At 39.4% G+C, this 16,678-nt stretch overlaps 1 protein-coding gene across 4 annotated transcripts in view; it reads right to left on the bottom strand.

Annotated features, from left to right (window-relative positions):
- The window catches only part of LIMS1 (LIM zinc finger domain containing 1), a 150,027-nt gene that overhangs the window by 54,956 nt on the left and 78,393 nt on the right, over window positions 1-16,678 (bottom strand). The window contains exon 1 of one of the 4 annotated variants that reach the window (XM_027621530.2): window positions 2,685-2,873. The exons of 2 other annotated variants lie outside the window; for them this stretch is intronic. In XM_027621530.2, coding sequence (XP_027477331.1) covers window positions 2,685-2,791 — 107 coding nt within the window. In that variant the 5' untranslated portion in view covers window positions 2,792-2,873. Of the gene's footprint in view, window positions 1-2,684; window positions 2,874-16,678 lie in introns of those variants that run through there. One more of the 4 variants, XM_027621532.2, reaches the window with a different exon arrangement.

The following is a 16,678-nucleotide window of genomic DNA, read 5'->3' as shown; positions in this document are numbered from 1 at the left end:
TTTTCTACTAGGAGTGACAACTACTATTTAAATAACATAAATTGCCATAGCATAACCCTCCAATGTAGAGAGTAATGTTCTATTGTACAAAGTATGCAAGTGTAGTAAGTTTTGGGTTATATTTTGTGCTTTAAAATAAAAATCTATAAAGTCAGTGTTTTTCATGCTGACCTTCACAAGTCTGAAGCCAGAGTTGTTTGTTTTCATGTCTTTCACGATGCTCCTTAAACACTTGTGTTTTGTTTCAGAGCACAATCTTTTTAACTTACAAGAAAAACGTTTTTTGGCAATGAGCACAGCTCTTTTAGTCTCTGATAGTTCTGTTCGAGTCCATAAACATGTCAAGAAAGTGAACAAAGAGTGAGAAGGAATGCAGCAGGAATGGGTCTTGTGCAATATGGAGACGGTGTGAAAGATGTTTGATATTTTACGCATTCAAAGTCAAACAACTGCTCACAGGAAAAGCACCTGTTGGTCATGTTCATGTGCCAAAACCTTGGTGTGCCTTGAGGGGAAGAACTGTGTCTAATTCATCACTGCATCTTTATTTAGCACAGAGTAGGCACCCAATAAAAATTAGTTAAATAATGCACAAAAGCCATTAACCTTACAGCACTACACATGATAATAATGCCCCTGCCTCAGTAGGTTGGGGGTGAGGATTTTGAGATAGTAAATGATGTTGAATAAGGGCAGTTATTTTTAACCTCATTCCTCCCCCCACCCCCAGGAGGAACAAACTGAAGTTCAACAAGCTTACATAACTTGTCCAAATGAGTGGTGCTGAAATGGGTGCGCCTACCCTCCCTGATTCCTGTTAGCTAAGAAACCTGAGGCTTCCTATAAAATTAGAAAAACAAACAACCTGACTGCCTAAATTAACAAAAAGTCCACGGAAAAACAGACAATTGCCTACTTTTCCTAGCTAAGCGCTGCACTTCTAAAATAAGGAATGATGGTCGTTCTCTCTGCATTAGAGGCCAGAGAAATGGCAGAAACATGAGTCCCTTATTATCACCAGGGAACTACATGACCAGAATGGATGGAAAAATATTTCTCCTTACCTCAGTGTAACAAGCAATACTTCTTAAGAATTATTCTTCCTCCTCTGATTTCAAGTCAAGACAAAAGAAAAGTATCTAGTTGTTTCAAAGGTCATTATAATTATATAAATAACTACCTCCCTGGGCATACAAGCAATTTTATTCACTTTGTTACTGTCTGAAAATAAGTAAAATATGGTTGGTCTCAAATCTTGTTTTACATATCTCAATTTTTTAAAAAAGGACCCCAAATCTGAAATCAAAACTGTTTCTGGTAACTTTTCCCTCTTGGATCAAGAGTAGATTGGAGTCTACAAGTAAATGTTGACTTCAGAGGCTACTTCCCAAAGCCTTACCTGGTTAACAAGAGAGAACTCAGTATTTTCACTAAACCTTATAAAATTTGTAACAAGTCAAACTCTGAAGGTTTTAAATTCCGTCTAATACAATCAATTCAAAATTAATACATCAAATGTACCTAAGAGACACCTGATATAGTATGAAATAAATTCTAATAATGTTAGTATCAATCATAGTTCTTTAATGCTACTATTCTCTTCAAAAGGTAATGAAAGAGCCGATAATTTTCAAGTAAATGTTTCCCTCCCAAACTACAGCTCTCATAGTATATGTAGTGGATATAAGACAAATACAAACTAAGCTAACAGAAGTTTAAAAAAGTTTCCTTGACAATTTCTTCCCTGTCAAATGTCAAATATAAAATTTAAAAGAAACTCTAAAAATGAAGCTATTTATGGAAAGAAAACAGTACACAGCATATAAATATCCCTCCATTTAGTTGAAATATTCAAATACTTAAATCAAGAGTCCATAAACAAATTTAAGGACTATACAGTAAATGTAATAAAAAGAAAAGGAAGTCTCTCTTTACTGCAGCCTCCTGTCAGCAGTAAAACAGGAACACTACATCTCAGAAGCAGAAAATCTAAACATAGTATTTTAAATATGGGTTAATGTTGCAGGGATTTTTTAGAACCTAAAATCCAAAAAGAATTCTCAATAACTGTAACAAACACTAAAACTGTATTGTTAGAGGCAAATTAACTTTGAAAACAAGCAACCCCCCCCTCAACCTTTTAGTTAAGATGGTGTCCAGATTTTTGATGTCCTTCCTTCCTAGGTTACATTCAGTAGTTTCTGCATTCCTTTGCTGAATTCATTTCAATAACAAAGAATCCTCTATGAAACCCACCCAACCCCCACCCAAAACACCACAAACTAATCTCACCACCAAAATTCAAAGAAAAATTCCACACAGAAACTATGTTCTAATAGGCCAAAGCAATCTATCTTTAAACTAAAGGGTAAAAAAATCAATTGTTTCCAATTTTAAATATTACTTTGATGATTATATAATTTTTTAAAGACATAGCACAGCAGGTTGGGGGGAAAGCTAAAACCACTTACAGGATTTGTGAAGAAATGGAAAAATGAGTTCTAGTTTTGCACAGTTCCAATCCAGCACAATCTTGGGACTGTGTTCAGTCTTTAATTACAGACTGAGAGGTTCCAGTGGAACCTCTTCAACGTGTATTCCCCACTACTGCATCCACTTAGGCATGAATCTTGCCGCAATCACTAGGTGCCTTGACCTCCAGCCAACCATGACTTTGCACTCACCTTAGCTCTTCCTCCGGTAACCCATTTAGTCTCACACTATCAGGGCGATCTCGTCTTCTCCGGTAGAGACCTGAGTGTGACAGCTCTTTAAGCTGTAATGCAGTCATACTTCTCTCTACACATCAGTTAACTGACAGTATGAAGCATTTATGCTGAGCAACGTGGCTGCCAGGGTTCAGAAAGAGTATATCTCTTGCCGGGACCTCAGCACACCTGACCAGAGTTGGAAACCTCCAGGCAAGCCTGGCTAAGCACAGCTTCCTGTTTCTCTGCTGGTACACACCCTCGTCAGCAAGGCCTGGCCCGCCTTATCTCTGGGCCTTGCACCTTGGGGGGGGGGAGTCCGTGACCAGGGTGCTCACATGTTTACTAATAAGCAAAGTTTAATTGTTATGAATAATCACACCAATTCCTTTATAAATCTTTCCAGCATCATTTTGAATTAAAATTGGGCTAAAAAGCTCCAGTAAGGTAATGACTAAAGAAGGGTCCTGCCCTATTTTATTTGCCAGGAAATCCACTAACACTGCACAAGCATTTGTCAGTTTAAAGAAGTGCCTGGTCATCATGAGCTCTTTGGGATATTTTCCTTAAAAAGAAAAAAAAAGGGCAGAACTGTGAGGCTTCCCTCGCAGTACAATTCCTCTCTCCCCACTCTACTTTAAATCCTCTTTAGAAAGGAAGGAAATGTCTTTTCTTTTCCCCTGAATATTATTCAAAAATTCCTAACTGAAAGGAACTGAAAGTGGTTTCTTCTATCAACCTCCACTCAATGATTTTCTAAATGTAACTACCTATTCTAAAAATTCCCTCTTACCAAATGTGCACCTCAGTATAATCAACTCATCTGCCTAAAGGTGTTTTGGGTGCCTGTGCTGCCCTGGTAGTTGGCTGCATATTTGATCCTAGATGGTAAAGTTAGAATGGCGTTTTGTTTTGGTGTGTGTGGGGTGTAGGTTGAGTTTCTGCAAGAGGGGTTTGCAGATAATGGAGGACAGAGAACTGTCGAGCAAATCCTCTATTGTTATGGCTCCAAATGATGTTGGTGCAACAGCATGCAAGGTTCTAGCCTCCAATTCTGATTCAATCCCACTCAATACACATCACCATCTCACAGATACAGGTTAGATCCTTGGAAAGTTCTTAGCTAATAATTTGACTTCATGGTTCTAATAATTTCTCCTTGAGTAATCTGTATTAGCTTCTTTCCCTTCTAGAATCCATTCAGTAAGAACACAGAGAGGTGTCTCTGAAACTGCTTTTTGCACCAAGGGTTAAAGAGTTAACGTATCCCCTGAGAGTATCTATATTATAAATACCAGGTTAAGGCCCCACAAGGAAAGGGGAGCCTATATCTTACTCCTTCACTTGGGACCTGCAGATGCCAGCTCCCCTCAGGGCTACAATCTGTCACCCTGCTTCCGACACCCCAGTGAAAAACAGCTTCTTAAAGCTGCCATCAGGATGTAACGTGCGTTTTTAAAGATGCAAGAAGTTACTAATTTTGTTATAACACTAGACTTAAATAGTCACGAAACACACAAAAAAATCAAGTGACAAATGTATCTGTTTCTCTTCCTGGAAGGGTACACACATAAAAAGGGGTGGTACTGGGGGGCCTCTGGGCAACATGGGGACAGGAGCAGAAGAAAACTTTCTGTTACAAAGTTCTGCTCTGAACTTTGAATATTCTGCCTATTTAAAAATAAATAAAAAAATTTAGATGATTTACATATGTCTTTTGTACAAAGCCCTAGGATCCTACTGAGACCTAAAATACAGAAAAATTTAAAGTTCACAGTAACAGAAACCTATAAAATTAAGATTCCTAAAGTGTCTAATTCTCACATTTTTGTCAAGACAGGTGTGAAAAACAAATGAAGAGAAATAACCACCAATCTTCAGTTTCTTTTTACTCAAGGCATCAGGACAGAACAGATGCCTGATGAATAAAACACACATTAATTTGTATTTACTACAAACACAGAGACCTCAACATTATTTTTTTTCCTGTTTCAAGTATTTATTTAAATCCCAGTTAGTTAACATACAGTGTAATATCAGTTTCAAGAAACCTCAACATTAAATAGTACTTGGTTCTACAAAAGATACAAATAAGAGAGCTTGATTTTTAAAAGAGCTTTAAAAGAAGTAATGCAGCATGCTGACAAGGAAAAAGTGCTTGGCAACTACTAAAGGTTAATAAGACAGGAAACACCTCTCTGTGTAGGACGAATCCTGTATTTGATGAGTCTAAGGTTAAAAGGATGTGACCAGAAAAAAAAAAAAGTTCCAAGCTATATAACAAACAAACTGAAACAATTCTTGCCCTCTGACTTTTAAAATGGCTGTAATGACGAATGGGAATTTCAGTAAATCAATGCTTACAGTCTAACGAAATTGTCACAACTGAGTAAAACTAAATTCTGAGGCTTAGGGCAAAGCTCTTCTCACAATGTCTTTTCACTGAGGAGAGGCTTCCTCTTTGTCCCTAGCACTCTTTCAGGTGTGCTCTGAGATTTTACTGAGCTGTAAGTAGAACCAGGGGAAGGATACACGGGCACAGCTACGCACCTGCACAATTTCTGAAAGGGAAATTCATAAATGCCACAAAACACACCACTGAACGACCAGTTCACGAAGCAGCCAGATCATCAAGTCCTCTCCTCACAACAGTGTTCCTGAACTTCAGCACCAAGGGAGGGAGAGAACACCTCTGGAACACACAACAGGGCAGTAACTGGCAAAGGTGGTCTCATATCTTTTTTTTTTTTAAACTTTCATACTTTTCCATAGAAACAGAGCTATGAATGGTGCCTTCTGTTGACAGTACAGAGGGAGGTCTATGCAAGTGCATTTTCTCTGGTCTCTAATACAGGGAAACACTTCATTTTAGCACTCCAAACGTCTCTGAAAGCCAGTCTAGCCTCCCACTCAATGCAGAATTCCCTACTTTCATTCTCCACATGACCTCCCTCCTATACAGTTATCATTTGCCTGGGATTCTGCCTCTTAGAGGCTTCCAGGGATGAGGTGCTCACCACTACATAGAACTCCTGGGGCTTTCCCTAGCCCCCATGCCCAATGGTTGTTAAGGAACAACAGCTCACAAAAGTTATTAAGGTGAGCATCTTTTATCCCACTTCCACTATAGTGCAGCTGGTCTGTGAACCTAATTATACTTTTTGTTCACGTCTATCCAAACTGTTGGGTTCTCTCTGAATCTGTACTTTGACATAATTAGATACCTGGCATAATTAGATATCTGTTCCAGCTTAACCTCATCAGAATAGCTGATAATTTCTTTTATGAGTTTAAGCCCTTGACTGATATGACTAAATACAAAGTTCTTTGGAGCATCCATCACACAGGTCTTGTTCTTCCAGGCTAATATCTAACCCAGTGGTTTTTGACCTTTCAGAGGGTCAGGGACCTTTTACGAATCTGATGAAAGTAAATGACTCTCAGAAAATGCATGTGAGCACAGAGTTTTATAATCGTTTCAGGGAACTGATTGTTTTTTCAGAAGCCAAGAGATGGACTTTTCCTTGGATCTTCTGATTTGCACTGCTCTCCCCCTTCTCTGAAAACCAGCAGCACTTCAGAGCAGGACTTTGGATCTCATTTGTTCATTTAGTATGTATTTACTCAGTGCTCTGCACTGGGCCAGACAATTTCAAAAGAATTCCTTTGTCTCCCCTTCATTTCTCCTAACCAATCTTTCTGCCACTGAGCTTACCCTCTTCCAGTCTATCCTCCAAACTTCAAAGTGCTCTTTCAAAATAAACTGATCATGTATTGATCCTGCTGAAAAACTCTTGAATGGCTCATTGTCATGGGTCACCAACCAAACCCTGCTGAGCCTGCGCCCTCCTCACACCTGTACTGAACTCCAGGTGGTTCCCAGGATAGACTTCACTTCCTCTCACCTCCCGGCCTTTCCACATGCAGCTTCATAAGACTAGAAGATGGACCAGCTCCTAATCATCCCACTGGGACTCATCTCTTACAAGAAGCATTTCTAGACCCTACGTACCCACAGTTCCCTTTCTGTTGCTCCCAGAGTGTCTCCACCCCCACCACCGCCCTCACAACTGTGCTTGCTTCCTTCTGTCATCATAATCACACAGCCTCATGATAGGTTGTTTCTCTACCCACCTCTCCCCTTAGGATAACAGGTCTGCGAGGGTAGCAATATATCTAATTTACAACCATGTCCATAAGGCCAGATACATGGTAGACATTAGTTAAATAAGTTCTTTGATTTAGTGGTTCAACCAATTGATTTTGAGAGCCTAATCACATTACAACGCTACTTGTGAAATTCAAGCTCCAGATTTCTGAAACTTTTTTTTTTGCATTTAACACTCAACATTACCTAAAGGAGATTTTTAAAAAAGATTTTATTTATTTATTTGCGAGAGACAGAGCGAGAGAGAGCAGGAGCAGTGGGGGAGGGGCAGAGGGAGATGGAGAAGTAGGCTCCCAGCCAGGCCCAACGCCAGGACCCTAGGATCATGACCTGAGCCGAAGGCAGAAGCTCAGAAAACTGAACCACCCAGTCACCCCCTAAATGAGATTTTAAAAGGCACATCTATTCCACAGTTTAGCAAAAATTTACTTTCTTGGTGAGACTGTAAAAACTCAGAAGCTTTTCATATTTGTAGAGTTGAACAGTACCTCCCACAGTATAAACACTTTCTATTTGGGATAAAAATAAAAAATTTAGCCTAGATTTTTGCATATACTTGACATGGTCCAGTTTTTTTAAGTTGAAGTATAATTAATATATTAACTAATATTAGTTGTGAGTGTACAATATGACTCAACAATTCTATACATGACTCAGTGTTCATCACAATAAGTGTACTCTTATGACATAGTCCAGTTTTTAGTGTACTTTTAGTGTCCAAGTACTCCTTCAGGCATGACAGGGTAAAGAAATCTAGTTAAACATCAAACCTCTAAAACTGATCATTAGTGTTACTGAACATTGTCAGTCTTCTTCCTATACAGAAATAAGACAGCAGCAAACTGGCTTCCGTGGCAGAGTTAGAGTTAACTGGGCCTCATTAGCAGTACCTTTTGTACTAGCTACTAAGAGAGCCTGTAAACTGGTCGAACAGCTGTACATTTCGGGCTATTCATTTCCTTGTGTGACATATAGTAAGAGAAGAATTTTATGTTTTGCAATTAACTCTGAACTTAATGGAAATGAATCTTTTTTGGTTTAAATTTTATCTTCTGAATAATCATTTACAGGGGAAAGCAAACTTTCTCTAGTCAAGCAAGAATATCATCCTTTCTCACACATTCATCTCCTAAACATTTGTTTATCAGCCATGCTATCTCCCTAAATGAGACTTCTCAAGAGTGTTCTGGGCTATCAATAGGAAGGAAGGAACCAGCGTTGAAAACAAATCTGAGGCAGAAGAGTTCAAACTCCGACATGCCACGTTCAGATTAACCAGAGCAAAGAATATGAGAAGGCAGAATAAACTCTGCAAAAAACCCAGCCCAGAATCAGAAAAAAAAAATCACCTAAAAACATGGTCTCATTCATAAGCAGATGACACTGCAACTGTCTACAAGTCCCTCTGAATTTTTTCTTTATCAGCTTTTCTGTAACTCACTCAAGATAGACACATCCAAGTGGACAGGCTGACCTGTCATCAGAAGCTTGTGAGAAGCTCGCTGAATCATTCTGAGCCAGAGACAGACTGAAGTTTCTCTCACAACCAGCAGCCTGAGGTCATCTGCAGTACTTTGTTAGACAATAAAAGAATGTTCTCAGATGCTGCTGTCAAAATATGGCAAGTTTTCCTAGCATATTTCAAAGGAATTTGGAATAAAATTTTAAGTAACCTATCCCATCCACATTTTTAAAGGGCTAAGTACAAGGGAAGCTGGTGTAAGCATACAAGAAGGAAACCAGAAGACATTCCACGTTTGGCAGCTTACTTGCTGTGGTTGGCATATAAGTACAGGAAGTCATTTTACTATCAAAGTCCTCAATTTTTCCATTCAGAGACAGAATCAACCGAATCAGATGGTATCAATGGTCTTTTCCCTAGATTAAAATGACTTGATTTTAAGAAAGGGCCTGAGTAACATGATGGGCCAATGTTGATGGAAACTCTGACAGCACACTTTACCCCTAATCACTGTGTTAGTGAGAAATCCCAAATCTGAGTAAATCAGGAACACAAGATCAGTATTTATACATCAGCTTTTCAACAAACATTGCCCAGAGCCTAACATATGCCAGGTCTTCAGAGTGTAGAAGAAGGAGCAGAGGAGAAAGATACTAAGCATCTCTGAACTTTTCTTGATTGTTGCTCTCCCGTTCACTTACTCTTTGGGTCAAAAGAGCTGTTCCAAAGATAAGCTCTAACAAGGATATAAAATACCACGAAAAGGCATACTGATCATCCCAGCTCCAACACACACCTGCTGCAAAAACAGAGACTCTTCCTCAACAGAGCCCTGAAATCACAGGGAAGGGACAAGGAAGTAAATGTCTGCAGGAAGATTGTACTTTTCCTCCAGAAAGGAGGAAATTGTAATGTACCTCATTTGATGTACTAAACATGTTTTTGGAAAACTGAATATAAGATTAAACTTTTGTAAACAGAATAATTTTTAATTCTCCAAGGAAACTTGTTTTAAAAAGAAATTCTACCAGTAATATTTCAACAAAAGACAGCTTTCCTGATTATCCAGATTTTCACATAATTCAACTTATATAAAATATTTTGATACAATTTTTTATAATATTGCTATATTGTTTCTACTCTTTCTACCTGTCCACCTTATAGGGCATCGATATCTGCTGAGCATATTTCTAAACTAAACTCTCATTTGGAAAAACACAGTAAGTGAAGTAATTGTGTGTGAGAGGATGAAAAAAAGTTATTTCCACATTCCAAAGCAGGCAAAGTCACAAGCCAGCAACTGTGGTCTTCTGAAGACCTGGAAGAACAAACACGGTTCTGCTCCCTACCCTGGAATTTCAGAGGTATGTCTTAAAAACTAAATGGCAATACCTGCCCTACCCCACTATAGGACTCATTACTACAGGTAGCACTGTCAACACATCAACTTCACAGCAAAACTATTTTCACCAAGTTCTCAAAATATTTCCAAGTTCTGTATGAGGTCTCACCTTAAAGGCAACAACGTAAAAAAAAAAAATTGTGTTGCCTCATTTCTTTTTTTTTAATTTAATTTTATTATGTTATGTTAGTCACCATACATTACATCATTAGTTTTTGATGTAGTGTTCCATGATTCATTGTTTGCGTATAACACCCAGTGCTCCATGCAGTATGTGCCCTCTTCAATACCCATCACCAGGCTAACCCATCCCCCCACTCCTTCCCCTCTAGAACCCTCAGTTTGTTTCTCAAAGTCCATAGTCTCTCATGGTTCGTCTCCCCCTCTGACTTCCCCCCCCTTCATTTTTTCCTTCCTACTATCTTTTTCTTTTTTTTAAACATATAATGTATTATTTGTTTCAGAGGTACAGATCTGTGATTCATCAGTCTTACACAATTCACAGCACTCACCATAGCACATACCCTCTCCCCAATGTCTATCACCCAGCCACCCCACCCTCCTACCCCACCCCCACTCCAGCAACTGTCAGTTTGTTTCCTGAGATTAAGAATTCCTCATATCAGGGCGCCTGGGTGGCTCAGTTGGTTAAGCGACTGCCTTCAGCTCAGGTCATGATCCTGGAGTCCCAGGATCGAGTCCCGCATCGGGCTCCCTGCTCGGCAGGGAGTCTGCTTCTCCCTCTGACCCTCTTCCCTCTCGTGCTCTCTCTCTCTCACTCTTTCTCTCAAATAAATAAATAAAATCTTAAAAAAAAAAAGAATTGCTCATATCAGTGAGATCATATGATATATATCTTTCTTTACCGGATATTTACCAAATAAGATTGACTTATTTCGCTTAGCATAATACCCTCTAGTTCCATCCACGTCATTGCAAATAGCAAGATTTCGTTTTTTTTTTTTTTTTTGATGGCTGCATAATATTCCATTGTGTGTGTGTGTGTGTGTGTGTGTGTATACATATATATATACACACACACCACACCTTCTTTAGCCATTCATCTGTCGATGGAGATCTTGGCTCTTTCCATAGTTTGGCTATTGTGGACATTGCTGCTATAAACATCAAGGTGCATGTACCCCTTCGGATACCTACATTTGTATCTTTGGGGTAAATACCCAGTAGGGGAATTGCTGGGTCGTAGGGTAGCTCTATTTTCAACTTTTTGAGAAACCTCCATACTGTTTTCCAGAGTGGCTGCACCAGCTTGCATTCCCACCAACAGTGTAGGAGGGTTCCCCTTTCTCCACATCCCCGCCAACATCTGTCGTTTCCTGACTTGTTAATTTTAGCCATTCTGACTGGTGTGAGGTGGCATCTCATTGAGGTTTTGATTTGGATTTCCCTGATGCCGAGCGATGTTGAGCACTTTTTCATGTGTCTCTTGGCCGTTTGGATGTCTTCTTTGGGAAAAATGTCTGTTCACGTCTTCTGCCCATTTCCTGATTGGATCATTTGTTCTTTGGGTGTTGAGTTTGATAAGTTCTTTATAGATTTTGGATACTAGCCCTTTATCTGATATGTCATTTGCAAATATCTTCTCCCATTCTGTCGGTTCTCTTTTGGTTTTGTTGACTGTTTCTTTTGCTGTGCAAAAGCTTTTTATCTTGATGAGGTCCCAATAGTTCATTTTTGCCCTTGCTTCCCTTGCCTTTGGCGATGTTTCTAGAAGTTGCTGCGGCTGAGGTCGAAGAGGTTGCTGCCTATGTTCTCCTCTAGGATTTTGATGGACTCCTATCTCACATTTAGGTCTTTCATCCATTTTGAGTTTATTTTTCGTGTGTGATGTAAGGAAGTGGTCCAGTTTCATTCTTCTGCATATGGCTGTCCAATTTTCCCAACACCATTTGTTGAAGAGACTTTTTTCCATTGGACACTCTTTCCTGCTTTGTCGAAGATTAGTTGACCATGTGTTGACTCATTTCTAATGTTAGCATCATCTCTTCACTTACTGTTATTTTTTTCTCGCTAACTCAGATAAAAGTTCAATTTCATGATAAAAACAGGATTTTAAAGAAAGCTCTAAAGACATCATTATTTCAATAAGGAAAATATTTCCTGTAGAGTTTTATGTTCTACAGTGATCGGCGGCCAATTATTTGGCACGAAAAGGTATTCATGATATAGTGCTGTGTGAAACAGAGATTACAGGATACTGCACACTCTTGGCTTTTTGCGTGCAAAGACCACATATGTATACACCATGTATGTGTGCACATCTACACATCCACACACACCACAGAGTCAGGAAGAGTATACACCAAAATATCTCTGGTTGGTAGGATTTGAGAAAATTCGAAATTGTTTTTAACGCATTATCTATATTTTCTGAGTTTTCTAAAATGGACAAATATAGTTCTCTAATAAGGAACCAAAATTTAAAATGCTTAAAATAATGAAGAAAACAAAAAAATTAAATGACGATATACTATTCCATCTTCCAAGGGATTTGTAATCAAATCAGGAAGAAAGGACACCTCATAAATCTCAGTAGATATAATCAAATACTGATGCATCCCCTAAAGCGGGTTGGCTTTGAGTGGGAGCTGCGGTACAGGAAAGGATTTGGGGAGAGGGAAGTGGAAGGCACTCCAGGTGGAGGAAACAGAAACATCCTCCCATGTGACTGGCAGAGATATGTCAAAGGGACAATGAGATTGGCAGAGCAGCGGACCTTCTAAGGCAGGATCACAGCTTTCAAGATGGTATGAAAAAAATGGAAAGTCATGTGCAGAGGGTCTCATCGCCCAAGTATAAGATGAGGGTCCAGGTGAGGCTCTCATGAGAAAGGGAAGGGGGACAGACAACATTACAACAGGCCTGACAGACAAGGCTCAATAAAAGCGTATAGAAGAGTGTGCTAAGACCTCCTCATGCCAATCAATACACTCATACACGTTTAGTGAGTACCTAACATGTGGCAAGTTCTGCTCTAAGCACTAGGGACCCAGTGTCCTTGTGGAGCTTGCAGTCTACTGGTGGTACTAGTACTAACCATATAATCACACAAATATATTTAAAAACATGTCAAATGACAGAATAGGCTGCCATGAGAATGCTTACAACAAGGAGCAGGGGAGGGATGGCAGGGAAACGTTTCCTGAAACAGAAACATTAGATCTGATACCCCCAAAACCCAAAAGATGCGGAGTCACTAAAGGTTAAAGGGTGCGGGGAGCACTTGTGGAAGCAGGACCAATTGGTACAAAGACCCAGAGGAAGGAGGAAAGGAAATCCGACTGTGTGGCTAAGGGGAAGGACTGGCAGGTGAGATTAGAGACAGGCAGTGGCACGTTTCAAACGGCCTTGCATTTTTTACCCTAAGAACAACGGGAAACCACTGTACTGTTAACCAAGGGACTGACATGATCAAATTTGTTCCACAAAGATTCCTCTCACGGTGGCATGTGGGGAGGGTGGGTTTTAAGGGGCAAGTGGGGATGAGCATGGAGGCAGTCCAGGAAACAGATTACAGCCTGAGCTACAGTGGTATGAGAGGAATTCCGGAGGTAATAGAGAAGCAGGGGCCACAGACTAGACACAGGGGCAGGAGAGACAGTGAGCACTGATGCTATTAGCATTTCCCCACATTGTTAGTGATGTAGCAACAACACCGACCTGGTGAAATACAGCCTGAGCTGTACTTCATGTTTCTTTAATCTTGTCCACGGGCAGGCATTTTAAACCTACTCTGAATCTAATAAAATAGTTTTTAAAGAGTGTTTACAAAAGAAAAAGCTGGGACACAAAAATGTTTACCACCCTTACTACAAAGTTCAAAGTCTCCTGACTCTCTAATGTGGTTGGTCAATACTAACAACAGCAGAGTTTTGAGTGCCTACCAAGCATGCTATGCATGCCATCTAATTTAATTTTCATCTCGGTCCTATGAGGTACGTATCATTACTTTTTCCCATTTTGTGGGTGAAGTAATTAAGTGCTAAAACAGTTAAATGTCTTGACCAAACAACATAACCAATAAGGGAGGTAGTGTGGATCCCAAGTCAGGTCTACCTGATTCAAATGTTCCTGTTTTAGCCACTGACTACACTGTCTCTGGGCCCCCAAACACTCCCTCCACAGATCATCAAAAGGTCCACTCTGAACTAGAACTGCCTCTCAACACTGACAAACCTAACCCAGGAAGCTTCTGGAACTTGACAGGCACAGGAGCCCTGAGGACAAGTCCCAGACTGTAAACACAGATGAGAGACTGCCAAGCTCACCACAGCCAGCCCACACTTTCCGTCCCTGAAAATGAAAAGTAGTCTAGTTATGCTCTAGATGAGTATCGTGAATGGGCAGTCTGAGGGTTTGGGACGAGACCTGTGGTGTGCCCCTCTACAATCCCCACTAATACACATCTTCCTCCTTGGCTAATTTTCTCCTACCAGTCTGGAAGCAAAGGCCAATGAAAGAAAGGAGTCAAATTGCTAATCTCCAATTTAACTAAATTCCGGGATTCCTTAGAGTTCTGCAGGTCAAAATTACCAATGCTGCCTTATTCCCTTGCAGAGTACATGTGATGACTCAATGTTTCCAAGAGTTCTGGAAAAAAGGGCAAAGATTCTAATGAAAACAGGTTTCCTGTATCAGAGCAACTCTGCTGAAACCATGCGCACTGTTACACAGCAACAAGGGAGGTTCTGGAAGCAACCGAGACAACACAGAGATGTTAGGAGGGTGTGGGTGCAGGAAGAGGCACTGAGAATGATCAAACCCATTTCAATTCCTCTGAGAGCACTTTGCACCACAAACAAATGTTAGCGTTTAAGCCATACAAACAGCCACCTTATAAAGGAGGTGATTCTAAAACACAAAAGAATCACTATGTGAGACTGATCAAGAAAAAAAAGAAAAGCATGCAGTTTCATTTCCTGATCATGATCTTAAGAAATCCCTGTCAAGGGAAAAAAGGTAACTCCTGAAGCCCATATTTGATTGATCTACACATACTAGAGAAATATGTTCTATTGAATAAAAATTCTTTAGAGGTGAAATACTTAAAACCGAATGAGATCCCTGTCACAGAACCAAAGCAAAGGAACTCATTTTCTAAGCAAATGGTCCCCCCAACCCCTGCCATGGGAACCAGCTTCTTCTCTGACATTCACTATGATTTAGGAAATATTACTGAGTGCTTACCATGTCCCAGGAACTCTTCTGAGCAACCGTGCATGCATTTATCAAATTTATTTTTTCCAATGATCGAATAAAGTAATATTATTTCCATTTTAAAGATGATGAAACTGATGTAGCAGTATAAGTAATCTAAGATCACACAGTTTTTATGTGATTAAGAATTTGAAACCTTATGCTTGATTTTAATCATGCTTTTAACCATTATAGGGTACTGCCTCCTAGCCAGAAAAGGAGAAAAGGGCTATTTTTCTCAACAGTAGAAGAGAGCTTACGATCAGAAATTATTTTAAAATTCAACCAAGGCTAAATTCAATGTAGCATCCTGGACTGGATGCTATGAAGGTAATGTAAGATGTTAACGAAAGGGGAAACTGGGTGAGGGGTATAGAAGGATTCTCTGAACTTTCTATCTTTGCAACTTTCCCATAAATCTAACATTATTCCAAAATATAAATTTTAAAGATTCAAAACTATAATTCAACATGACAAGAGAGCTGATATCTCCAAAAAGTAGTTACAGGAGAGAAAAATGGGGAAGGAGTTTTCCTCCAAATTAAAAGAGATTTAAGAGATGTAACAATCAAATGTATTATTGAAGTATGGCCTTTGTTTAGATCCTGGTTCAAACAAGCCAACTGTAAAGGAATATTCTTAGGATAGGTGAAAAATTTGATCAGGGACTGGGTATTGGATGATGCCAAAGAATTATCACTCATTCGATCAGATGTGATACAAGCATGTGTTTATATAAGAAAATGTCCATATTATCAGAGACTAATGCTGAAGTATATTGGGATGAAATGACCTAATGTCTGGGATTTGCTTTTAAATACTTAAGTTAAGAGAGGGGAAAAAAAAAAGGCCCCAATAACCAAAACAATCTTGAGAAAGAAGAATAAAGCTGATTTCAAACTATATTACAAAGCTACAGTAATCAAAACAGTATGGTATTGGCATAAAACACACACATAGTTCAATGGAACAGAACAGAGAGCCCGGGAAATAAACCCGTGAATTTATGGTCAGTTAATTTATAACAAAGGAGCCAAGAACATACAATGGGGAAAGGACCGTCTCCTTAAGAAATGGTGCTGTGTAAATGGTGCTGGGAAAACTGAACAGTAACATGCAAAGAATGGCACTGGACCACTCTCTTAAACCACACACAAATACTAACTCAGAAGGGATTAAAGACTTAAACATAAGACCTGAAACCGTAAAACTCCTAGAAGTAAACACAGACAGTAAGCTCCCTCACATCATCTTCACAATGAGTTTTTTTATTTGAAACCAAAGGCAAAGGCATGGGAAACACAAAATAAACATGTGGGACTACAACAAACTAAAAAGCTTCTGCACAGCAAAGAAAACCATCAACAAAATGAAAGGGCAACCTACCAAATGGGAGAAAATATTTGGAAACCATATATATGATGAAGTTAATATCGAAAATATACAAAGAACTCATACAACTCAATAGCAAAAAAAAAAAAAAAAAAGATTAAAAAACAGGCGGAGGATCTACACATTTTTCCAAAGAAGACATACAGATGGTCCAACAGTGCTCAATATCACTCATCATCAGGGAAATGCAAATCAAAACCATAGTGAAATACTACATCACACCACTTAGAGTGGTTATTAACAAAAAGACAAGAAGTAACAAGTACTGGCGAGGATGTGGAGAAAAGGGAACCCTTGTGCACTGTTGGTGGGAATGTAAATTGGTGCAG

The sequence above is a fragment of the Zalophus californianus genome, chromosome 8 (genome assembly GCF_009762305.2).
Source record: "Zalophus californianus isolate mZalCal1 chromosome 8, mZalCal1.pri.v2, whole genome shotgun sequence".
Lineage (NCBI taxonomy): Eukaryota > Metazoa > Chordata > Mammalia > Carnivora > Otariidae > Zalophus > Zalophus californianus.
This window is presented reverse-complemented; position numbering and strand designations above follow the sequence as displayed.